Raw genomic sequence first — 25,536 nt, forward strand, 5'->3', positions numbered from 1 at the left:
AGGGAGGGGCCCCGGGGAGAAAGAAGATTGAGTTGGGCTCTTGGAGGCCCTCGTTGGAACCCAGCTCTGCCACTGATGTGTGATCTTGAGCAAAACTATTTACCCCCCGGATCCTTGGTTTTCTCCTCTATAAAATAGGCAATAATACTTATCCTGTGTAACGTAAAGAGTGGTTGGAAAGACAGCATAAGATAACATATATCAGTGCTTTACAAATTGGAGAATGTCCTATATGTAATCATTTTTTTCTAACATCAGGGACTTAGATAGTTTCAAGGGTCCATCCCTATCTTAAAATTGATATGACTATAATAAACCTTTTTGATGAAACCTCTCACTTACTGATACTTGGATATGATCCTAGGCATGCTTTACTTCGATGTTTATTCATATGTCTTACTCTCTTTCTCTCGCTCTCTCTCTCTTTTTTTGTTCTTTCCTTGAATTCTGTTTAGCTGGTGGGTTTTAGTTTAGTGTTTGTTGTTGGGTTTTTAAATTTTGTTTAGCCTGGTTTTTGGTTTAGAATAGTAGAGTCATCTATTTTGCCAATGTCCCATAATTTGTCCTGGCCCGACTTTTGCTAACTCTAACATCACTTACTTTTGCAGATATGGCCTCAAGGTGGACATCTGGGCAGCTGGTGTAATCACTTACATCCTGCTGTGCGGTTTCCCTCCGTTCCGTGGGTACGGGCAGTCATCTTTTATTCAGCACCAACAAAGCATTTCTGTATTCTCTGAGTGATCCATTCTGCCTTCTTGCACAAAGGAGCCTGAAGCAGGAAAGGAACATAAGAACTTGACTTCCAGTGCCTGTTATTTTTTCTATGTTGTACATACTCATTTACATGCCTTCCATAAATATTCCTCATATAATTTAAAAACTCATTCTTTCCTAATTGTCCAAAACGGTTCCATGCTGACATTTTGAATGGCTTAAAAACACACATTTTACACATTTATGGGGAAAGGAAAGGCTTGAATGCCTAAGAGTGAAGAGACATACCCTGGGTTGACAATTTAGTGCTGTTTTTTTCCTTGTTGTGGTTCATCTAAACAGAAGCGGTGATGACCAGGAGGTGCTTTTCGATCAGATTTTGATGGGGCAAGTGGACTTTCCCTCTCCATACTGGGATAATGTTTCTGATTCGGCAAAGGTAGGTTTCCAGTGCGTTTCCTTTTCCTGAGAGCCTGTGTGTCTTAATGCAATTATTGATTTTGACTCATTTTGTGCAAAGAGACCTAATGATGTTGTAAATAAGATTTCTGTCCATTTTGGTTATAATTACCAGATTTTCCAAGAGTTCACAGTCATCAAGTCTTCTGTTCGTAGCCATCTCAACTTATCAAGTGGTCTCTGTTTCCCTGTTTTCATCACTCCCTGTTGTCACTCCAGTTACGTTGCTATAGCCTCTTGCTATACCCAACCCACACCAGGCTGCCTTAGATTTCGACATAGCTTATGGCTTTATCTCTTTTGGGTCTCAACTCAATTTCATCCTCTCAGGGAAGCTTTCCCAGAACACCCTGTTTTCAGTTGCAGGTCTTTAATCTTCCTAGCTCACCTTAACTTCCTCATCTGCTTTATTTTTCTCTATAGGACTTACACCCACATGTCCTTCTTGTATACCATCTAACTGCCTTTCTCTGTCTACCTTTATAGATAGGTAGCTACAGATAGGCGGATACATCTTACTTATGTCATTTATTTTCTAATTTTCTCCCACTGGAACACAAATTTCATCAAGACAAGGATTTTTATGTATTTTGTTTATTGTTATATCATCAATGCCTATGTAGTAACCAGTATATAACTAATGCTTAACATGTATTAAAATGAATGAATAAGAGAGCAACCTCTGAGAAAACTAAAAATCTTACATGGAGACATTGGTAGAGCTTGACATAAAAAAGAAAACTCTTTAATTGATTCCTTAAACTTACGTCTCCAAGCATTGACTTAAATTTTTGAAAAATTGATGTTGAGAAATAATTGACTTTTGATTATTCAGTGTGTATGCCGTTCGTTTCTCTGTGTCCTGAGTGTGAGTTCAATTTAAAACCTGACTTTTTCTGTGGGGGTAGAGGTCTTTTTGCCTGTGAGCAATCTCTTCAGGAACCAATCAACCTCTCAGTGCTGTCACTCATAACAAGAGGGCTCAAAGTCATTGACAGATAGGACCATCTCCCACACCCCCATGTCACCTGGCAAAGGGCATCACACCAAATAGTTGCTTTAATAAGTCCCGGCCTATGTTGGAACCTGAATGAATGCCTTCTTGCACAAAGGAGCCTGAAGCAAGAAAAGAACATAATGAGAACTTTAAGGTAGAATCTCTACATCAGTGGAAATAAATCATCCCCATCACGGAATGGTACTCAGACCGTGAATGTAAGGAACTGGATAACACATATCTAACCATTTTGTTACATGGGAACTTCTAATCCGAAGTGGACAAATGTATGACAGACTCATCATTAAAACCCAAGCTGTGCTTTCCTGGTCCAAATCATTTTGAACTCATGAGGAGGTCTCATTAATTTCAGAACCATTAAATCATTTGCCTCTTAATAGTTCCATTTTATTGGTATTGATTAATGTGGAAATTTTTGAAGCAATGTTAACAGATTTCTGTATTAAACTAACCTAGAAATCTGCCATTCAAGTGTGAAATTCTAGACAAAGAAAGGAATATTAATTCTTTAACTTATATAATTTATTTCTTCTCTACTAAATACACTTTAATACACTTTCATTTTAATCTTCATTTCATTTTTTTCTCCCAATTATAAGCCATATATTTATAGTTCTAAGTATTCACCTTTAACTTCTAAAGGTGTTAGATGGCTGTGGATAAGTTGAGTTGATATATTTAAAATTTAGAGCTTTTCCAAACTAAAAGAGAACATCCACATATGAAAATGCTCAGAATTCTGCCATAAAAATGAGACAAATGGAATCAAACGTTCCCTTCCACAGGAGCTCATCACCATGATGCTGTTGGTCGATGTCGATCAGCGATTTTCGGCTGTGCAAGTCCTTGAGCATCCCTGGGTTAATGTAAGTGACTTCCTCCTTTTCCTATATGTACTCCTAACGTTCCTTTCTAAAATTGCAGATTTCCTAATGATATCGCCTCCTTTGTAAAGTGTTGTGTTCATATTTGTTCCTCCCCTTCAAACACACCGGAACAGTGATGGGATCTCAGACTGTTCCTCTGATGGATCCGTCCTGACGTGTGCTGTCATGGTCCCCTGCACAGAGCCTTTCATTCGATTCAGATGGGTCTGCCTTCTGGCTTGGGAGGTGCATGCACGTGGTCGCCAGCCCCCGCCCCCCAACCTACATTCTGAATACATCAATAAGAGCAGATTTTCTGAGTCAGTACTGCTTTTGCATGATTCCTACCAGAAATACAATTGACCCAAGGGTCTCCACATAAGCCTTGAAGTACTCCAATGCAGCACTTCTCAACCTTGAATTCGCTCACAAGTCACCTGGGGATCTTGTTAAAATGCAGATTCTAATGTCGTAGATGTGAGGCTCTGAATTTCTCAAAGCTCCCAGATGCCACTGCTGCTATTTGAGTACTAGAGTCGAATGATACATTTGTATAAAGGAATTCTCCGGAGCGCAGTCGTTATATTTTGTCCCTATATCTCTCTACAATGGATTGATAAGGTTTGTTTTGAATCATAATATATGCATAGAGTGCTTCACTTATAAAGTCTGCCCAGGACTCTTTTAAGCACCTCACATACATTAACTGATCGTGTTCTTCCCAACAACTGTATAATCTAGGTACTATTGTAACCCTCATGGGTACGTGGACGCTCCAGACCTAGGTTTAATGGTTCTTAGAAGACAGACATGTGCATATTGATATGGACATGAACACAGGCAGGAACAAGTATAACATAGTTAGCTCGTTGATAGAAATTTTGCCAGCCTTCCTATGGCTTCTAGTGATCTGGCTGTGAGTTGAAGGCAACAAAATATTCCACTTCTCTAAATTATCACCATAGTGATTGGTCAGGTGGTTTTGTGTCTTTTTTACCCCAAATCACTAATTTTAGGGATAACGTATGATTGAAAGCACAGTGTTGAGACAGACTACATCCAAGGTGACAAGAGCTTGGGATCTTTTTCATGTTCCACCGCGTGATGGCCATGGGCCGAGGTTCTAGCACTTTTGTTTTGTTTTGTTTTTTGTTATTGTTTTTCTTTTTTTAAATTATTAACATATAATATAGTAGTTGTTTCAGGGGTAGAGGTCTGTGATTCATCAGTCTTACACAACACCCAGCACTCACCACAACACATACCCTCCCCAATGCCCCTCACCCAGCTACCCCATCCCTCCACTACCCTCCCCTCCAGCAACCCTCAGTTTGTTTCCTGAGATGAAGAGTCTCTTATAGGAGGCCCTGGATCAAGTCCTGCATCGGGCTCCCCGCTAGGCGGGGAGTCTGCTTCTCCCTCTGACCCTGCCCCCCCATGTGCTCTCTCTCATTCTCTCTCTCTCTTAAATAAATAAATAAATAAAATCTTAAAAAAAAAGATTTTATTTATTTATTTGACAGAGAGAGACACAGCGGGAGAGGGAACACAAGCAGGGGAAGTGGGAGAGGGAAAAGCAGGCTTCCCGCCTAGCAGGGAGCCCGATGTGGGGCTCGATTCCAGGACCCTGGGATCATGACCTGAGCTGAAGGCAGACGCTTAATGACTGAGCCACCCAGGCACCCCAAGATTTCTTTTTTTTTTTTTGATGGCTGTGTAATATTCCATTGTAGATATATACCACATCTTCTTTATCCATTCATTTGTCGATGGACATCTGGGCTCTTTCCATAGTTTGGCTATTGTGGACATTGCTGGTATAAATATTGAGGTGCAGGTGCCCCTTCAGATTATTACATTTGTATCTTTGGGGTAAATACCCAGTAGTGCAATTGCTGGGTCGTAGGGTAGCTCTTTTCTAGCACTTCATGTGTAGAGATGTAAAACAGGAGGATATTTATGAATGTTGAATGTGAGTATAGATATACAGCTAAGGGTTGTTTTAAATATTTTCATAGAGCAGAACTTCCTAATTGGTGTATAAATGTATAAAGATATCAATCCCCTCAGCCCTTGGGATAGTCAGGCAGGGCAGCTAGAGTCCAGAAGTGATCACCTCCAGCCTCAAAACCTTTGCATTTATCCCAGGGTGCTGAACAAAAGTTATCCTCCTCTATGAAGTGGGAAAAGTTAGGAAGTATCTCAGGTAAGCCTAATAATAAACCTGCAGGATAGACAGAGTGGATATTATTGTACCCATTTTACGGGTGAGGAGACTGAGGCTAAGGTAAGTGATTTGCCCGGAGTAGCAAAGGTTGTGATTGAGTCAGAATTTGCAGCCAGGTCTCCTCACTCCAAGCCCATTTGCTTTAAAGTCCTATGCACTGAATTATATCTACCTGTCCTTTGTTATACATGAAAGCACCGTGAATATTGCAAAAGAATGCATGTGTACATCATATCGTTATAATGATTGTTCATGCAAGTTAGCAACATCTTCAAAGGAACTTATCTAGGTCGTGGCACGTTTCCCTTAGATTTGCAGGGAGGAAGAGGCACAGGCCTGCTGCAGCCTTTCCTGTGGCAGCAGTTGGTTCTGATTGATCAACATGCTAATTAAAAGCCCATGATCTACAAATTGTCCAATTGCATGATAGCACTAGAAACAGTGGGACTCTGACCACACAGAATAAGCCAGAAAATCAGAATTTGAAACATGGCCTTTGAAGGCTCACAAAGAGTCATAGAGGAAAGAGATTTCATAGACTGCAAATAGCCATTTTAGGTTTTTAAATACGTTTTCGTCAGAGGACCCCTGCCTGGCAGGCCCGCCCTCTGGAAGCTCTGGTACGGCAGACAGTCGCAGGGCATCGGAGGGAGGCCACGCCAGCCAGCCTCTGGGTGGGGAGAGCGGTGCTATAAAGGATTCCCTAGAGGAGGAGACGCCAGTGCTCTATCCCAAAGGAGGCAGGGAAGGAGATGTCCAGCAGAGCCAGCTCCGACAGGATATGCGTATCTGTTTTAAGATAACTTTGTGGATGGAAGCACATTTGTCTGTATATTCGAGGGGGCTAGAAAGCAATTAGAAGCACCCTTACCCTGATTCCAAACCAAATGACCCTGCATCCATATATATATTCCCAGTTCCGTGGGATAAAGAAACAAAATTAGGAAGACTTTTGGCTGTTACCTTTGGAAAACTAGGTTGCTCCTTTCCCTAAAGCAGCATGTACATTTCTCAGCAGTAACTTTCTGCCTTCTCAACCAGCTTTGTACACATTTTTACACATGGTCCCACTTTGCTGATAATTAGGCTCCACCACGCCCTCTAAAACGTGGACTTCTGCTGTCATTTTAGTTTTCCCTCTCAGATTCCCTAAAGACATTTCTTAAAAGCGAGGATAACATTTAAGGGATTATCTAGGAGATTTAAAACTAAAAAGTACCCTTTTTATCATTCTAACAGACCTTAGATTCTGAGGGAAAAAACTCTTGATGTTAGCAGAAACTTAAAAAAAAAAAAAAAAACCCGAAATGTATGAAATGGTTGCTTAACTTTTGAAATTGTATTTATGTAGTAACTAAATCAGAAAAATGATTATTGTCTCAGAAACATAAATGAAAAAGCATATATAAGCTTTCACAACGAGCCTTTAGTGTTTTTCGAGATCTCTAAGTGCAACAAATGAACAACCAAGCAATCAAAATAAATAAATTAGGCATTTAAATGGAAGTCCATTTGACAAGACATTTTGCATTTGGTGATCAAATTATATCTGATCACCGCAGGAAACTCTACCTCAGGGGGAAAGAGGTAATAATAATTATCTGAGCCCTGAGGAAGTCGTCAGAAAGCATTTCCTGTACTCTCATTTGTCCTAATTTTCTCTGTTGCTTATACAGTGACCTTTTCACTTGGTGCCCTTGGAATTGAAAAGGCAGTCCCTTATGAAACAGAGTAGAGCAATAGAATCGGAAAATCTAGTCAGCAAAAGTCACTTGTTTTAACCTTACTCTAGGCTCATTTTTTTCATTCACTCTGGGTGGGAATGCCATTGTGCTCCTTGGTGTTCTGGGCCCCTGCTCTGTTATGCAAAGAGTCATGAGCGAGGCATCTAGGTGGATTGTTCTAGCAAACCAGATGGACAAAGGCAGCATCAACGTGCAGCCAGGTGTCTAGGAGAGGAACGTGGGCTTCCGGAAGGAGCACCAGCTCACCCTCCTGTTGTAACCTTGGGACAGTCATTTCACTCCCTTGAATCTGTTTTTGTGTCTGTGAACTGAAGATAATAGAATCAGCCTCTTGGGTTGTTACGAGGATGGAGAAAGGAATATATATTCGAAGGGTCTGAGAGGACAGTCTTTAAGCACTAGCACTGTGTAGGTACTTGATACATATTTGGGGAATTGGGGGTCTGAGAGAGGCAACAGCTCTGTCATCTGTTGCTATGTACTGGTGAAATACAAATTGTGATGGATGTTGGCATATGAGAAGTTTGATTAAGAAGGAGAACCTTCTCATCCTCCCCCCAAAAATTCCATTTGTGTACCCCCAGCTCCATGTAGATAATGTGTGCATTATCCGCTCTGTTGTCTTCTTTAGTATCACAGTTGTTTCCTTTACCATGACTACAGAATACCAACAGGAATTGTCCTGGCTTAAGTTTATTTACCTTAGTACTCATCTAGTAGAGAACCACGGGATTAAGGCACATAGGACACTGAAATTGACATTAATACATCTTGCTCATTCCAGGGATTGTGGAGAAAGTTGGGTCCCTTTCCCCCAAAGGACACTTTGTTGATAGAAAAGGTAGGTTAGTGATAAGTTCATAAAGGTAATTGACATGTACCCCTCCAAAAAAATTCTTATTTGTAAATAGGATTAAATTATCACCATTGTAATATTCCAGATATATTACTATTATTGCCTTTTTATTTTCAAAGTGTTGACCTATTTTATCCCATGTTATTCTCCCGATGCTAGGGTAAATGTCCATCTCAACACTACAATTCTTTGAGTTTATTTTTACCTCCAATTATTTTCCTGATTTCATTGATGAGGAAACTGAGCCTCAGAGAAGTCTCCGGCGTAAAGCTCCGTGGAGTTTCTAGCACAAGGTCTGATGCCTGGATTTTGCCTCTAGTGATTCTGACTTAATTGGGCAGGCATCTGGGCAGGTGGCAGGAAATCTAAGAGCTCCCAGGTGGTTCTACAGTGAAACCAAGATTGAGAACCTCTGTCCTGGTGGAAAGAATGGGTTGAAATAAGTCAGGTGTTAAGTATTTAGCCAATTCAAGCCTTCTATCACCTTCCTGGCCTTTAAATTTTATTTTACTTCATGTGTCTCACCTACCTACTCTTTTTTAAAAGGTAGTACTAAAAAATAAATAAACAAACAAACAAACTACTAAGCCAAGATATTCAAAAAGAATAAAGAAGGAGAGGAAGAAGAAAAAATAAAAAAATAAGAGCCTGGATAATCTCCCGAGATATTCCATACTAACTAAAAGCAGCTCTCCCCACACAAAAATTTATATGCATTCATCTTGTGCTGGCGGAATTTGTTAGAAATTAAGAGAGCCCCCAGTGATACTGTAATAATAAATAAAACCATCTATTTATATTCATAAATTAGAAATGATGACATGGAATCCCACTTTCCAATTGGGCATCTTACCTTCTCCCTTCTCCGAGCTAGATCTTAATTTACTTCACATTTTCTCCTCCAGTGCAGTGTGAGGTGTAGACATAGAGGATGCATCGGCCCCAGCTGAACAGAGTCAAAGGTCCTGGGTGCCATCCAGCCGGAGATGGTTAGCAAGAGTCAAGAGGCCAAACCCTGGGACGCGAGAGGGAGCTGCTATTGAAGAGTAATGTACTTGAGAGATTATTTAAAACTAAATCAGGATATTCTGGTAGTAAAACGTCTCAAGACTGCCGTACTTCTCATAAATTCACAGATATTATTAATAACGGAGTCTGGTAATGAATTGACTGCAAATCAGATCCATGAGTTGAAAACAAAAATCCATGAGGGGAGGAGGGTTTTCTAAAGCATGACCCCTGGAATGGTTTCCCTGAGGAAAGAAGGGAATTCACTCCCCCACAACCCCCCCACAGCTGCTCCCCAACATCCGCTGGAGAAATGGACACCAGGAGGCTAGGTCTCCGAAAGACAGCTGTGAGAGTTCATTTTCCATTTTGCAAACTAATTTTGTTCTTGTCAGCTGCAATGCTCTGCCAAGTGGTGGATGGGAATTTCTAAATCAAAAACCACTAACCTCAAACCACAACCAGCGCATGTGAAACTTCAGAAACTACTCCCAGAAACTACATACCAGAACGTATGGTAATAATACTATAACTATTTGTAACATGCTGCCAGGTTGGTCACGTTTAGAAAATTCATAGCACATTTTTGGCACACAATCTATTCAGAATAATGGTGATAAAGATGTATATATAAAAATGTATGTTTTTAATGGCCCTATTTATTTTATTGATGCAAGACAGTAAGTTAGCTAAATCTCCATCATCAATCTGTATGCCTCAGGTACAGATTAGGTCCCTGCAAAGCCAGTTGTTTATACCTTTTAATCCAATTATGCTCAGTCTTCACAACTGATATAGAAACTCTGCAGACTTTTAGTTGCTGTGAGGGGTGTGTGTGTGTGTGTGTGTCTGTGTGCAAGTGTGCGTGCCCACGTGCACGCACACCCTTCTCTGAGACACCTTATTTCATTGGGAAAAAAAACAACCCTGAAATGTTCTAAGATTTATGAAGTCAGAAGCATCTCTGACAACTTGTGAGGGTTGTTTCAAGACTTTCATTGCTTCAACATGAACTAATAACCCAAGGGAAGCTGAAACCTTCACTAGAATTTAAAGCTGGAGGTCTGAACCCTCAGGACCCAACATCTAAAAGAGTTGCTAAGAGTCTTGACAGGAGATCAGGACCAAGACAGAGCTGGGAAATAACAGCAACAACCATTCTGAGGGTGGTGAGAAAGCAAACTCTTAGCTCAGGAACTGGCAGGGGGAAGAAAAGCCAGGTAAAAAAAAGAAAGTTCTGGCTAAGATGGCACCACACGTGGGGAAATGGGGAGATGGGGGGTTGGTGCAGCAGGGGATGAATTGCCCTCAGTAAGTCGGGAAGGGGCTGCTCCTGTGGAATCCCTACTATTTGTTCTCTATTTGCACCAAGCCTGTTCAACATAGCCTGTGTGGATCATAGGACCACGCTATGACCCAATGCAACTTCATGTCATCCAGTGTCAGCCAGGCCTTCTGGTGCTGTCTGCCCCACAGAGGATTCGAGAGCCTGGCCGGAGTAGGTCACACTGCCACATCCCAGATTCGTGGACATCCAGTCTCTCCTTGACATAAAAGTCAACTGCATTCCACTGGGCCCCCTGACGTGCTCAGCATCCCTTTTACTGACCTCCATGCAGATGCTTCCCAGGCTCCACCGAGGCCTAGCCAGATATTCTGTTTTTTTCAGTCCCTAATTTAATCCTTCTTTCTCCTTACCATCGTGCCACTTTCATAGTGGGAGAGAGGACTCCTCAAATCCTACCATTTAACTCTTAGGGAGCCCTTTATAACCGATGCCGTGCGAATGAATGCTCTGGATGGATGCAATGTGGTGTTGTGGAAAGAATACTTTCAGACCTGGTTCAGTCCTGACTCAACCACTTTCTAGCTGTGTGACCTTGAGCAAATTACCTAACCTTGCTGAGCCTCAGTTTGCTCGTCTCCGAAATGGTCCTAATAATGCATATCATCATAGAGGATAATCTGAGACTTAAGGGGCTCGTATGTGTAAATCACTCGCCAAGGGCCACATAGCACTTTACACCTGTGTCACCTTCCTCTCCCTGTCTTTCTCTTTTATCTTTGCTCCCCTCCACCTTCAAACTCGGGCCTCACCCTTTCTCTCCTTACTTCATCATGCATCAGGTAAACCTGTGCCTCCCCAGGGCAAACGGCTTCCCCTCCCTTCCATCCCTGCCCCTCACTCTGATTAGCTCGTCTCGTGTCTTCTGGCTCTTCCTTTCCAGCAGCTTCTGATCCTGAGACAGCAAATATGCTCAAGGTGGTGTTGTCCTAAAGAGAAAAGCCTTCCTTCGGCCAGCTTCCCGATTATGTTTGTCACATTTGTTGTCATACAAATTTGCCATACAAATCGCTTTGCCTGAGCTAGCCTGGAACTCTATTAAGAGATGATTACACATACAAGTATAATCTTGGGGGTGAGGCCCAATGGGGAACCCCTGTCTCAGGCTGCTCCCTTTCCCTCAGGCAGAGCCCCAACCTGTTCCAGATACATGACACTAATACTTGGAAGACTCTCAGTAAACGCATGTCATTTCATCCCTCGTCAAATGTTCAAATGCTTCCAAAATTCTAACTTAGATTTCAGAGGCCTGTTGTTCCATCCACCATTAAAAAAGCATTTTCACCCTTGTGTTTAAAGCTCTGGATTGCAAGATTCTAATTCTTCGTGAGTGAGTGAAAGGTAGTTAGCCCTCCACACTTCCTACCCTTACACCTCTCTCATTAAAAAAAGCATTGTTTTTATTCCTAATGGAGACAAAGGCTTCCATCTCCGGATCTTTCTGGTAGTGATTTGTGGCCAGTCTTTTCCTGTTTTTTTTTTCCAGCTTTCTCCATCATTAATCAGATAAACTGGTTAACTCATTATTTGGCAAACAGGCCTTGAGGTTTCCCACTCGCTCACTTCTGTACACCAAAACAGCAGGTCCCTGATCTCTAAGGGTCAATTGCTCCTCCTCATGAAGGACCAGGCTGGATGCCATAGTCCTCGTGAAGTCCGCTCTGTTCACAGCTGAAAATGTGTCCTCTCTCCTCCGAACTCCTTCCGTGTTTCTAGCTGAGCCACAAGGCTCCATGCCTTATGACAGCTCCTTCTTATCTTGTTGATCTGCTTTATTATTTGACATTGTGTGTGCATACTTTGTCTCTCAATTAGCCCACAAGGTTCTGGGGGGCAGAGACCATTTTTCTCCCACCCTCTGCCATCCCCGCATAGCCTGGGACAGAGTAAGTACTTTGTATGATCCCGTTTCTGTTCCCTCCCCAAGTATTATCCCACTGTTACCCTCATTGACCTTCACTTTATGTCTGACTCTTTTCACAATACGGATTTTTTAAAATTTTTTGAATTCACTCTGCAATCACTGGAAAGCATCCTTCTTCCAGATTTGATTACAGGTGTGACTTAATAAGCATAATAATGGTTCCTTCTTCTAGCCATTAGTAAATCAGTCCAAGAATATCACAAATTGAATATCCACTGTGAGCAGGGTGCTGAACCAAGGGCTCATATTAAAGATTACAGAAAATGTGGAAGATGTGATATAAAAGGGCAAGAGTTCGGAGTTGTTGATATGCTATATATATTTGCACTCTTTACATTCTTTTTGGTCTTAGGTGATTTCGTACATATATAACATATATGTAAATGTATAGAGAGAGTTGAGAGTTATATATTACTCATATAGAGTTATATAGTTATATAGAGTTATATATAGAGTTATATATATAGTTATATAGAGTTATATATAACTCTCCCTATATATAAGTTATATATATACATATATATATGTTATATACGTTATATATGTACATATATAAGTTATATATGTACGAAATCACCTAAGATCAAAAAGAATGTAAAGAGTGCAAAGATATATAATGTAAAACCATTAGGAGTTTACAGAAGAACCATTCTAATGAATTATGCTTTGTAGGGGAAATATGTTTTGGAACAGGTGATTTGGACCCATGTTTTGAAGAAAAAGAGAGGCCACAGGGTCCATAAGAGCAAAGCCCACGCCTCTTTTTGCTCACCAGCTTTCCCCACTACTTCCTGCAGCCTGGTCCACTGTAGACATGCAGTGAATAGCGCCTGAATGCATGAATAGCCAAACACTGAGGGAAGGGAAGACTAGGTTACGTAGAAGAGCGAGCATGTTATGCTAGGGAAGCAGCCATTTATTTTCCTGGGTGGAGCCAAGAAATAACATGCAAAATGATGGAAAGGAAAGAGAGAAGGAAAATGATGAATGGCATTGAAGTCTTGCCAGGAATTTTGGTTTTAACAGCTAGTAACAAACACTTTATTATCCCTTCATTCATTTATTCCGCAAATATGTCTTAAGCATCTACTGTGTGCCAAAGCACTATGCTAAGACCCGAGGACTCTGTAGCGAACAGAACGCAGTCTCTGTCTTCAAGGACTGGGCAGCCTTTTCAACATGAGCTAGTAAGTGGCGGCACATACTTACGGCTCTGGTTAGTGTTATCCTAACAGTCTTTAGCAAAGGGGAGCAATCTGTCTAGCCTCCATCATAGACCGCTCCGGTGGAGAGCAGAAGCCTTCGTTAAAAGGAGCCTCAATGTGAAGTACGTCAAAATAGCAGATGATTTGAAGGCAGTGAGGAGGATTGAAAACCTAAGGAAGAACTTTTTCCCTGGGAGGTTGTCTGGGATTATAGAATGGTCGGAGCTGTGGAACCAGCCTGAGTTTATTTACGGGCCCTTGCATGAGCCCAGGACTGTCAGCTGCTCGTGTTGGGGTCTGAATGATGGGCTAAGAGGATAAAACTCTTGGTTCAGGAAAAAAAGATGTTTACATTGATTTTTTGTGGGGTTCAGATTTAACTTGCCCTTTGGCGTATGTCCCCAGAGCCCTGGCTGAAATCAGTTTTATTAGAAACCAAAAACAGAAGTAACAACTTTTATTTAGGGACAGAACTCTGCGGGTCAGATGACGCAGCAAATTAATTTTGAGGCAGGTGTGGAAATGAACAAGACCTCAGAGCGCTACTTCCAACAACAGACATTGGTTACTTTATTTCTGAAATCTTAGGAATTCTAAGATCCCAGCTTGTTACTAGAAGATCTCGGCCTCATTTTCCATTTAGCTCATTTTTTTTTTCTTTTTCTCCTTTTTTCACTTCTTTCTTTTTTTTTCCCCCCTAGGATGACGGCCTCCCAGAAAATGAACATCAGCTGTCAGTAGCTGGAAAGATAAAGAAGCATTTCAACACAGGCCCCAAGCCGAATAGCACGGCCGCTGGAGTTTCTGTCATAGCAGTAAGCATCTGAAATATCCACCTTAACTTTTTAAAAAGCAATCCACCTAAGAGACAGGCGTTACTCAGGAGATCCCACCCAGAGACAGCAGAATGGGTCATTTATTTAGACAACTCGACCACTTAATGCACCGGGGGAGGTTTGGGGCTTGTATATATGATGTGTTTTTGCTGAACATTTCCCTAGGAGTCACATCATTATCCAACACCTCCAGGGTGTCTTGCAGGATATATTAATTTCATGATTTATTTTTTAAAGCAGAAAACCTCCCCCACAGTGGACTCTGTGCCAATGCAAACTTTGGGGCTCTGAGAAAAAGAGTTCCCAGTGTCCTTTTGCCAGGACCCGGAGGGAGAGGGAAGCCGAGAGAGACAACACTGCAGAGAGAGATCGGAACACTATAGATCTTTGTACGAGACCCAAATGAAAGCCAAAACATAGCAGGAGGCTTGCACAGTAAGATTTTCAGTGAAACTGAGTTGCTGTGAACACCCAAAGAAATAATGGTGTCTTGCTCCTTAGAAATCCCTGTTTTTAAACTTGAAAGTCTTTTACCATTTACCATTTTATTGATGTGGCTTCACAAGGATTTTTTTTTTCTGTTCTATACATGCAGACATATACTATATGCAATTTGATAGCAGTTCTAGGCAAAGATTAAATTGGGCAGAGAAATAATGAAACCTCATACTTCCTGGTGTCATATTCTAGAGTAAATATATTCAAGTCCCAGATTACTTGAGTTTTTAATAATTTCCTCTTTTTTCAGAGTATGTAAATTTTAACAGCATATTCCATGTGGAATCACTTGAGCTGTTTTTCTTTTCTCAACAAAGCACTTAGACACTGCAATGTCGAATTTTAAAAAGTATATGTACTACGCACCAGTATCTTATGCTCATGAGCAATACTGAATGTTTTACCACTACTTTGGGTGTTCTATTCCCTTTCTCTTTCTCTTTTTCGGGTGTGTTAGAGCTCCAGATAAACTAAATATAAATAATTGACATATTCGATACAATCCATCCCAGATCTGGGTTACTAACTATTTGGTAGGAGCTTCCAGAATTTGCAGGTGGCACAAATGTATGCGTACACTTTCTTGTACTGTTTGCATTTCATGTTTTTTGACTGAACCCTTTCCACAGTGAGTTACAAGTGAGTAACTGGCTCATGAGCCCACTCACAGTGTTAAGTCGAGACTCTCTCAGATGCTCCTCAGTGCTGCTGAGGGTTTAAAATTGCAAGTTGTCCTTCTTGCCCTCTCTCTCTAGTTTGTTCTAAGGAAATTCAACGTAGAAGTGCATTGTCCTTCATGTCTTTATAGATGTCAGTGTTCTTTGTGATCAGCTAGTATTCAGTCAGTAATTTGGGGACGTAACAATCTCATGGTGATTCTAAACTAAACCAGACCTTCTATACTCTGTTTTCATCATTCATTCAAGATACAAGTCTATTCCAAAATGTTCGATTCCACAATTTTCTTTTGGAATGGACTGCCAGCACGCTTGTCCATGAAAAGGACTGCTTTTCTGCTCCCACTGAGGGCTTACAAAGCTGCTAGAAAGGGTGCTTTCCCACCTTTGTCATTTTGTTTTTGTTTTCGTTTTTCTTGGTCTTTTATTTTAATTAGTCTTTGGTTAAGTTTGCCTTGGTTGCTCAATAATGGTTTGTTCACAGTATTCTGGGAGTCTTATAATGACCAAGGGCAGGAACTTCAGGGCAATTTTCCAGTAGACAGACAACACAGATTTGAGGAGAAATCCTACTTTAATCAAACGGGGATAAATTCCGAAACCTAATCCATCTGAGTTTATTAAAACTTTATCTAAGTAGATCTCAAAAAACTTAACTAGTATTTGAAGATCAAGGTCTATGGATCATGATTGGACCATTTTAAATACAATTTCATATCTGTTTCTCGGTTCATCACTAACATGTTTCCATGGAAACTGTACGAACTAGCAATATACTTATAAATTGCAAAACGGACGGTGTAGGGCTGAGTTACGCATTGTGTGCTTATTGAATCTTCTTTATTCACTACAAACGTAAAAAACATTATCAACTTAACTCAGACTCAAAATAATTAACTATTTGGAGAAATATCTGGAAAAGTGCCTTGTCCACTCTAAAGCACTATTCACATGTTAATTAGTATCACTAGTATTTCAAGCATGAAAGAGAGCACAACTGTAAATTTCAGGGGTTGTTTCAGGAGAATCTGGCCTGCCATGCATCCTCTCCAGAATGCTTTTCTCTCATAAATGTCCACACCCTCCATTAGAACCTGGGAGCGGTCACCAGTGGCAGGGAGGGGCTGGGGATTAGAAGTTGGCCAGTTTAGCTGCCTTCGTGAATAACTTTCAGAATAGCATTGGATAAGTCAATTTATGCTCCACAGCAGTTTTCCCATTCTTACAGGGCAAAGACTAAGTCTCAGGGGACCATCACAAGAGAAAGGAGCCCTGGCATTAAATAATACAGTTGACCCTTGAACAACGCGGGTTTGAACTGCATGGGTCCACTTAGACGTGGATTGTTTTTAAATAAATACAAGACTGTAAGTGTATTTTCTCTTATGATTTTCTTAATGACATGTTCTTTTCTCCAGCTTACTTAATTTATACAGTATGGAATACATATCCAAAATGTGTTAATCGACTGTTTATGTTATCAGTAAGGCTTCCTCTGGTTAGCAGTAGGCTCTTAGTAGTTAAGTACTTTGGGGGGGGGTCAAAATTTATACATGGATTTCCGACTGTGCTGGGGGTCAGCATCCCTAACCCTCTCATTGTTCAAGAGTCAACTGTATTCCAATTCAAACTTAACTAAGATTTATCTGCAAAAGAATGATATTCTGCTGTGAGGCAGAATATAAGCGGTAGGTAGGAGGAATAGTGTTCATAAATGGTGCATTCTGTCAACACCATTTGGCAATTTAATAATGCAATATAATTATTAATTCATCTACGTGAAAATTCCTATAATTAATATAATTTTGTAATGGCTTCTATTGATAGATACAGAAAAAAACTGCAGCACAAATTTCATTCAGACAATTTTTTTCCCACGGGCATGTATGCTCTCCCCAGAGGCTATAAAATAATGTATTTTATTTTAAACTGCCTCTATGGGACTGATTGTTTGAAAATTACATACACCCTTTAAAATGAAAAATTCTACTATAGAATGTAGTGTCCATCAGCTTGTATTTTCAGGAAATCAACAATTAAATCATTAGTCTTTAACTGTCACTTCTCCTTCCTTAGATAGAAATCTAACTACCCAGTGGAGATTGGCAATGCTTATAAAGGAATTCGGGGCACTTTTTTTTTTTTTTTCCTAGAGTGACAAAGGAAAAAAAGCATACTGTCATAACAAACAGGATCTAGTCACAGATGTAATTTATGACGTGAGCGTAGTTTAGCATGCGCTCATGGTTCTGAACCTCAGTGTTTTTTTGTTCCTGTTGTCATTTTTTTCTTCTCTGCTTTCCACCCCCTCCATCATTAAGACCAAAGAAAGGACAAATGATAACTTTATATTAAGGTTGCAAGAGGTCCTCAAGTTGGCCAGGAGAGTAATTACCAGCTGGAGGCTTGCCGGGATCATCTGGCCCTTCTAAAAGGAGAAAGGGTGTTCTGACATTGAGGTCAGGCAACGTGATTAGGTGGAAACCCATTGCTGTCCTTGTAACTGCTGCCTCTCAGAAAGACTCCTTTGTCCCTTTACTACCTTTCCCAGTAGTTGGGGGATTAACACACACACACACACACACACACACACACACACAGCAGAACCGAGAAAGGGAAACAAAAGGTTATTAAAATGCAATTTATAGACATAAAATGGAATTAGAGATGACATTTTAACGGTGGACTTCTTGGGAGCTGAGGGAGGGAGGGAGGCATTATTAGATTTGCTCAGCTTGATGAAGAACCGATGACTAAGATGTCAGTTCCAATTTATTTTTCCTCATTTAATTCTGTTTATTATTTTAACCGATAATTTTCCTAATGCTTTAAAGTTCTTCTTTTGCATTTTGCTCATGCAAATGGAGCATTTCCGTCTAATTGAACGAATCCATACTAATCAGTGTGCAAATAATTGTGATTCTGGGAAGCTGAGTTGTACACGGAGTCCCACTAGCGCGTTTCCGTGTGTCCTGTTATGGGACACTTTGCCTGTAGATGGCAACAGAGGACTAGTTACTAAGTAGCCAACTGCTAACTGAAACAAAAACGCAAGACTTCATATGACTCCCGTTTAACCGCAATGGGACTTGGATTTTTTTTTTTTCCTAAATGAAACGAAATGCACTTTTTTTTTTTAGGATTAAAATCTCACATTGCTGTTCTGTGAACACTGGGATAGCCTAGTTTATAATCAGAACACCAACCCCCGCCCCCCCCCCGCCCCCCCCCCGCCAGCAGTTTTTAGTTTGAACACCTGGTGCCCCAGCATGTTGTTGCAATGCCTTTGTGAATTCAGAAGTAGAAACTGTGAGCACGGCTCTGGTACCACACTTGAAAGCACTCATGAGCGTCTCTCTAAAGAAAAGCGTGCAAGTTGCATCCTCTCAGGGGACGGCATGGGGGTGTGGGCATACAGCATGATTACTGTTTTCCAATTGGGGGACTGAATCTTTCATTCCTAGGTAGCCAAAGGCTGACATCTTATTCCAGGATGAACAACTTTGAGAACTTACTCTGTCTTCTATTTATTGTACCTTTTGTTGATCATAAGCACTTAACTGTACATACGCATTTTTAACATACAGTGAAAATTCTTTTTCCTTTTCTTTTCTATATTTTCAGAGAGAAAACTTACTGTTTTATATTATATCTTTTTAGTTCTGAAATGTAATTAAGATTCACCTCTAAGAGTAGTTCTGCTTTTGAAGATTAACTCTTAAAGAAAGAAATCCAAACTGTTGTGACTTGTGAGGATTCCTTTCATCTTTTATTTCATATGCATGAAGCCCTCAAATTTAAGCCTGATGGAGTAAGATGGGGAGGAGGGAGTCCAATCTGCTTTCTCTTAGGTGACTAAAACGGATTTCAGTACTTTATTTAATTGTAACGCATTTTCCATTCTATGGCATATGAAGAGGTGTTTATATCTTTTGAAATTGAGAGGACATTATTAAATGTGCATTCAAAATCTTGTCTGACAAATTAGATCTATTCTAACAAATTGGCCTCCGAGATATTCATGAGGGATTAGTGTCTTTTCTTGCCTTTTTATTTTCAATGTGCAGATTTAGGATATTAGCTAGTCACCCTGCAAAAGAGGCATGGTAACTATATCTCAATATATAGTCAATGAAGAACAGCTTGGTCTGGAGTCGTAATTCTCTAGCACAATGTCGATCCACTGAGTTGCCCCCATTTCTCTCTGCTCAGCTGGACCACGGGTTTACCATCAAGAGATCAGGGTCTTTGGACTACTACCAACAACCAGGAATGTATTGGATAAGGTATGAGATGGTGCAGCTCAACAGTCAGTGTTTCCATGGCAACGTGCTGGCAGTCTCCATTAACCAGTTCCTTCAGTGGATAAACATGCTTTTGATTTGTTATCCAGTCCATATGCTGCTTTATCAGTTTCATTTTAATCTTGATTGAGATGCCACACCCCCTCATTCCTTTTTTTCACCCATTATTCACACTGACATTTGCCAGCTTTCTTTCCATTGCACATGCTCAGTATCAATTTTCCTTACAGTTAAAAGGACAGTATATTTAGCGTTAATGCCAAAGCCTTTTCCTGATGTTGCTAATTAAAACAATGATTTCTGGTGCTCTTCTGTCCCGTAACAAATGGAAGAACAATAGTGCCTTAGTGTACGTTCTATAGAAGTATATACTGTCATTTTAAAGTCATTAAGCCCAACCTTGACCTTACTAGATGGATGAAACAATGCATTTACACGTTAGCAGTAGAAGCTCCTCCAAGTACAATGAGCTATAGAATGCATTGTGTGTGTTGGTAAGCTTGTGTTTTCAAATTCTCCACCTCTCTGTTTTGTTTTGTTTTCGTTTTATTGTTACCTCTCTCCCCCTGGAAATCCCTTTATGTACTAGCTATTGCATGAATCTATTTTTCAATATTTTGTAACTGTCAGATTACTTAGCTGGCTTATCTGCAGAAGCAAACGGGGCTGTGTATGGGAGGTATCGATTTTTTTTTTTTTTTAACTGGGTTAAGAATTCTATCCAATCATTTTCTATTCTAGTCAACTGCCCTGGCATTTCCTTTAAGGGGTATTGTTTGTGTCTCTTTCAGTTATCCACAGGCAGGATGGTTTTTGATGATTTGGAAAATTTACTCTGAGAAGTCCCAGGGAACTTTTCTCCTCCATCTTAATGTTTCTGAAATGATCTCCCGGTAAAGCTCCACATCTTTGTGTTTGCTAAGGAAAGTTCAGTATTTGTTTCCCCCAAACGATGGAGCCCATCTGTAGTAATGTAGTGGCTACCTGATGTTTTTTTCATGGATTAGACTACTAAATTTTACAAAAAGAGAAATATGTATGTATGTGTGTTTATATATATGTGTGTATGTGTATACACATACACACACATACAATACATAATTTTAACCCCCAATAAATTATTCCTAATTTTTATTTCTACACTCAAAACAAAGGACTTAAGGAAGCAGTAAAGGGCACACTTTGACAAACTATCCAATATACTAAAATCATGATAATTTCCAAGTCTGTTTAAAGCAAGAAAACACCTAAACTTAAATGAAATGTTTTACGATCAGTTTTACACAGAAGCCTGTTTCTGTCTTCTAGACTGAGAAGCATGCAGGAGTTGCAACACAATCTTCTTATTTACTTAAGTAAAATAACTTTATAGGTATAGCAAGAACTTTGTTTTATTTTTAACCTTTTGGGGGGATTAATCATGATTTGCCTTTATGCAGACTCTTCTTTTTGACGTTTTAATGTAGAATATGGTCCATTCGTCTTTTACTTTTTACTGAAAGATAATCTGCATTTAGAAGGGTACAGGTATCACGAATGCACGTTCCAGTGAATTCTCACAAACGGAACACACCCCTGTAAGCGGGACCCAGATCGGGCACAGAGCATTTCTAGCACCTCCAGAGATCCCCTCCCTCCACCCCCCACCTCAGGGCCCTTCCAGGAGGGTCATGTAGCCCCAAGGGTAAACACTGACCGGGACTCTATCCACATTAATTAGCTTTGCCTGGTTTTGTACTTTATATAAATCAAATCACACCATGCTCCGCCCTTTTTTTTTTTAAATTGTATGCCTCTTAACCTCAGGCATAGTAGAAAAATATATATGAGTAAAGTTGATCTACAATTAAAAGTATGCATCAAATATGTCTAATTGCAGTTGTGCATGTTTGTATAACAAAAACGGCACATACAAATATATAATTTCAAAAAGAAAACTCTAGAAAATGACGTTGCTAAATTTGTGGGAGTAAGGGTGGGAGCAAAATGCCAAGTAAACACAATAATTAATAAACATAGCCAAGTAAAAAAAGGCTATTTGACTAAAATCCTAGTGATGGTTCCCATCAGCAGACAAAATGACACATCCCTGAATAATGGGCAGGAGCAGATGGGAGATAATCTCTTTTTTCTTCCACACATAAACTGCTCTGTTTTCCAGCTGGGGGCAGTAACAACAATGTTTATAGTTAATGCTGTAGTAAACAGCAAACCCAGTATGTAAAGTTAAATTGGAGAAACGATGCTAAAAACTCATCGGCATATATGCTTAATTAGGAAGTTTTATAATGCCATTTAGCCTCAGAACGAACACACTCTCCTCACTGATTGCAAATGCTTGCCTTTTATCTCCACGGAAGTGGGAGCATTTGTCTAACCACGGTGGCAGCCAACTTCCAACATAAACAATCATTACAGGCAAACATCCCCGCTCCCGATTGTCGTGTTTACAAGTGCTCATGGCTGTTTTCGCTACTCTGAGCAGAACACTTGGGAGTCGCCGGTTGCTTTTTGTAAAGCAGCTCACATCAGGGCATAGGGTGCCCAGAATTGTCATGTCCCTCTTAACAGGCTTTTTGGTGATGGTGGAGAAGTGGCGGGGGTCCATCTTCCTCTTTCTCCTTCGTTCTCTTGCCTCTTAACAGAGAGCTGCTTCCAAGCTGTAGCCAAGGGAGCAGCATCGTGCTTGGCCCGTTTTTCCAGGAGACCTTGCTCCTGTCACCTTGAGTCCAGAGGGGACCCTCCCCCAGGAGTGAGCCGCCTGGGCCATTCGGCTCCCTCATGGCCTTACTGCAAGCCACTGGAAAACATTTACATCTCATTACATTCCCCACCCCCCACCTGGTCCTGAAGATGCGTCCTGATCCAAAGAGGATGTGGTCACACATATTGTGTGCCTCTCTCAAGTGAAGCTGTCACTGGCAGGTGCTGTGGCCAACAGCACATGGAGAAGAACCCTGCATCTTTTGCAACGGCCAGAACGGGGTAACCCAATTAAATAAAACAAACATCACAACAAGACAGAAGCTAAAAATGCTAAGTACGATAAAACGCGGAGGTGAGCTAGGACAAAAGGGTGGTTGAGTTCCCAGGCATGACGTGACTCAAATGTGCATATTGGATTCAAGCACCGTCCTGAAACAGTGAGTAATGAGGCAGAGCGGTGGCAGCCCCACGCAGTCTTTGCAAGGCTATTAAATGCTGTCATGCTCGGCTGTTAAAAGGAATGGGGTCAGTTAAATGCATCTTGCTTGGTGTGGATCTGAAAGACGAGTTCCCACGAAAGCCAGGGAGGAACCCCAGCGTGGTGTCAGGAGGGCTCCTAGGCCAGCCTCAGCCCCAGCCAAACGCCCACGGCAAGTTGCATGCGTTGTGGGCTGTTTCACTGCACGTCGCCTTGGCCTTGCTTGGCCCTTGAGAAAGCGCTCCCCGATGAGAGAGCACTGCCAGAGGGACGAGCAGATGCCTCTGTTCCAGCAAGGATTAACCACCCTACTCCACGCTAGCCCCGAGACTCCCGCTGTAACAGAGAGTTTAACACGTAGAGGAGACAGAGATTTAAACTTCAAAACCCACCCAAACTGTGGTTACAGAGAAAAGGATCAGGCAAATAGGAGGTCTGCATTTGCAGCCTTGATGTTAAAAAGTGAAGCCGCCAAGAGGCTCAAAAGATGGGTGATGCCTCGCACTGTCCTTCCACAAACGGTATTGAGAGGAGCACAGAGAGAGCGAGACATTTGTGTTCTTACCCCAAGTCAAACAGGTTGCTCACTGTTGGAGATTTTTTTTCTTTTCAGAGGCCTCTTAAGAGAGGATGCCAACCATATCTCTCTGTCTTTTTAAAAATATAACTTTCTTGTTACTGAAATGAGAAGTGGCCATGGCATTCCAAGACTTACTAATTGGCTGTAAACTGAAGCGAGATTTTATACTTCTCCTGACATCCTCAATGATTCGGTATCAATCGAAAGTTTGGTGGTATCCTATCCTATTTATTTTTGACCTTGCTTAGGAATCTCTTTTTTTCTTTTTGATTTAAAAAAAAAAAAATCTCCACTCATCTACATATTTATTCCTGCCATACTTTGACTCCAAACATTCCCCAGTGACGGTCATTGATATGCTATAGGTTTTATTAGGTGTAAACATGTAGGAAAGGAGAATCATGAAGAACTTAATCATGAGTATAGACACACTGTTATTTATTCAGAAAGAGTGCAAATGTCCATCTGCTGAAGTCAGACGATTCTCGGATTCATGTCAGCCACATGACACTTTCAGAAACCAAAAAGTCTTGAAAAGTGAGATGAAATGAACTTGGGCCAAGATTGGCAGCATGGCGCGAGGAGAGTTGGCCACTTTGCTGTCAGGAAGCCTGGGTTGGGGATCTAGCCCGTGGTGCTTCCCGCCGTGTGACCTCAGGCAAGTTACATGGTTTTCTCTGATTCTCCATTTCCCCATCTATACGCATGAGAAGAGTATGACCGACCTCCCAAAGCTGTGGTGAGGGTTAGAGCTGCCTATGCCAAAGTGCCTTCACCAACCCCACAGCCCAAAGGAGGAACTCAGAAAAGACGGCTTCCCTCACAGGGTCTCCCTCACTTCCCCGAGAAAACCATCCACTCCGCACAGCAGCCAGATTTTCCTGAGAAAACGGGTCTCCTCGCTGCAGATCGAAGCATTTGTGATTAAACTTGAACTTTTTTGATGCTCTGATTGGGAGAAACTGCTAAGTAACTTACAGGATTCATGAGCATTTGTGGCATTAAATTTTACTTAAGGTAGTCTGTTGCCAAAAATCCTAGGAAGTGTAAGTTTTAAATGTTACCCTCTAGGGCAGAGATTGGCGAACTACAGTCAATGGGCCAAGTGGTGCCCGCTGCCTGTTTTCGTGAAGAAAATTTTATCGGGAAGCAGCCACACTCATTCATTTATAAATTGCCTATGGCTGTTTTTGTCAGAGAGTTGAGTAGTTGGGTCAAAGAATTGTTTGGCCTGCAAAGGCTAGAATATTAACTATTTGGCCTTCCCAGAAAAAAAAATTTTTTTTTAAAAGATTTTATTTATTCATTTGGCAGAGAGAGACACAGCGAGAGAGGGAACACAAGCAGGGTGAGGGGCAGAGGGAGAAGCAGGCTTCCCGCCTAGCAGGGAGCCCGATGCGGGGCTCGATCCCAGGACCCTGGGATCATGACCTGAGCTAAAGGCAGTCGCTTAACCGACTGAGCCACCCAGGTGCCCCCCAGAAAAAATTTTTTGACTCCTATTCTAGGGGGAAAATGTTTCTAAATTAAACGCACCTTCTGGTGGGCTTGTTAAAATCTGTATCTCTACCATTTAGAATGCCTGGCACATAGGAGGCCCTCAATAAATATTTGTTAAATTAATGAATAAATGATTGAACTGTATAATCAAGGGACCATTAATATAGAGAAACCTTAATTTTGAGGATAAACATGTTTTTGAAGGATTTGGAGTAAATTCAAGTTTGGACAATCAAATTACATATGAGATGCTCTAGGATAGCATTCCATTTATAGCAACCTGAGAGTAAGTCTTTCAGTAAAGCTAAAAAGTTGTTTTTGTAAAAAAGGAATTACTCATGACTTATCTGCTTAGTAAATTCTAAATTTTTATAGATTTTCATCAGATTAACTATGGCTGTGGTTATGCTTTAGTTTACTAGAATGATGAAGGAAAACCAAGATGGCAGCTCAGTTTAGCTTCTGTGATGAGAAAATCAGGGTCTGTGGGGCAGAGGAAACATATGAATTTTTTCCTCTAGAAGCCTGAGCTCAGCAAGTGGCTATAATTTTAACCCTCTGGTGGGAGGCCATGGGAAACCCATTGT

General features: G+C 41.0%; 1 protein-coding gene across 6 annotated transcripts in view; it reads left to right on the forward strand.

Moving 5' to 3' along the window:
• Positions 1-25,536, forward strand: part of DCLK1 (doublecortin like kinase 1) — a 351,394-nt gene that overhangs the window by 312,686 nt on the left and 13,172 nt on the right. For 3 of the 6 annotated variants that reach the window (XM_064586185.1, XM_064586186.1, XM_064586187.1), the window contains exons 13-17: positions 609-686; positions 1,060-1,156; positions 2,980-3,060; positions 14,072-14,185; positions 19,594-19,830. In XM_064586185.1, the coding sequence (XP_064442255.1) occupies positions 609-686; positions 1,060-1,156; positions 2,980-3,060; positions 14,072-14,185; positions 19,594-19,815 (592 nt within the window). In that variant the 3' untranslated portion in view covers positions 19,816-19,830. Of the gene's footprint in view, positions 1-608; positions 687-1,059; positions 1,157-2,979; positions 3,061-14,071; positions 14,186-19,593; positions 19,831-25,536 lie in introns of those variants that run through there. The other 3 variants (XM_064586190.1, XM_064586188.1, XM_064586189.1) reach the window with 1 other exon arrangement.

The sequence above is a fragment of the Mirounga angustirostris genome, unplaced genomic scaffold, assembly GCF_029215605.1.
Source record: "Mirounga angustirostris isolate CCGP_5_RB_7025 unplaced genomic scaffold, mMirAng1.0.hap1 SCAF_3, whole genome shotgun sequence".
Lineage (NCBI taxonomy): Eukaryota > Metazoa > Chordata > Mammalia > Carnivora > Phocidae > Mirounga > Mirounga angustirostris.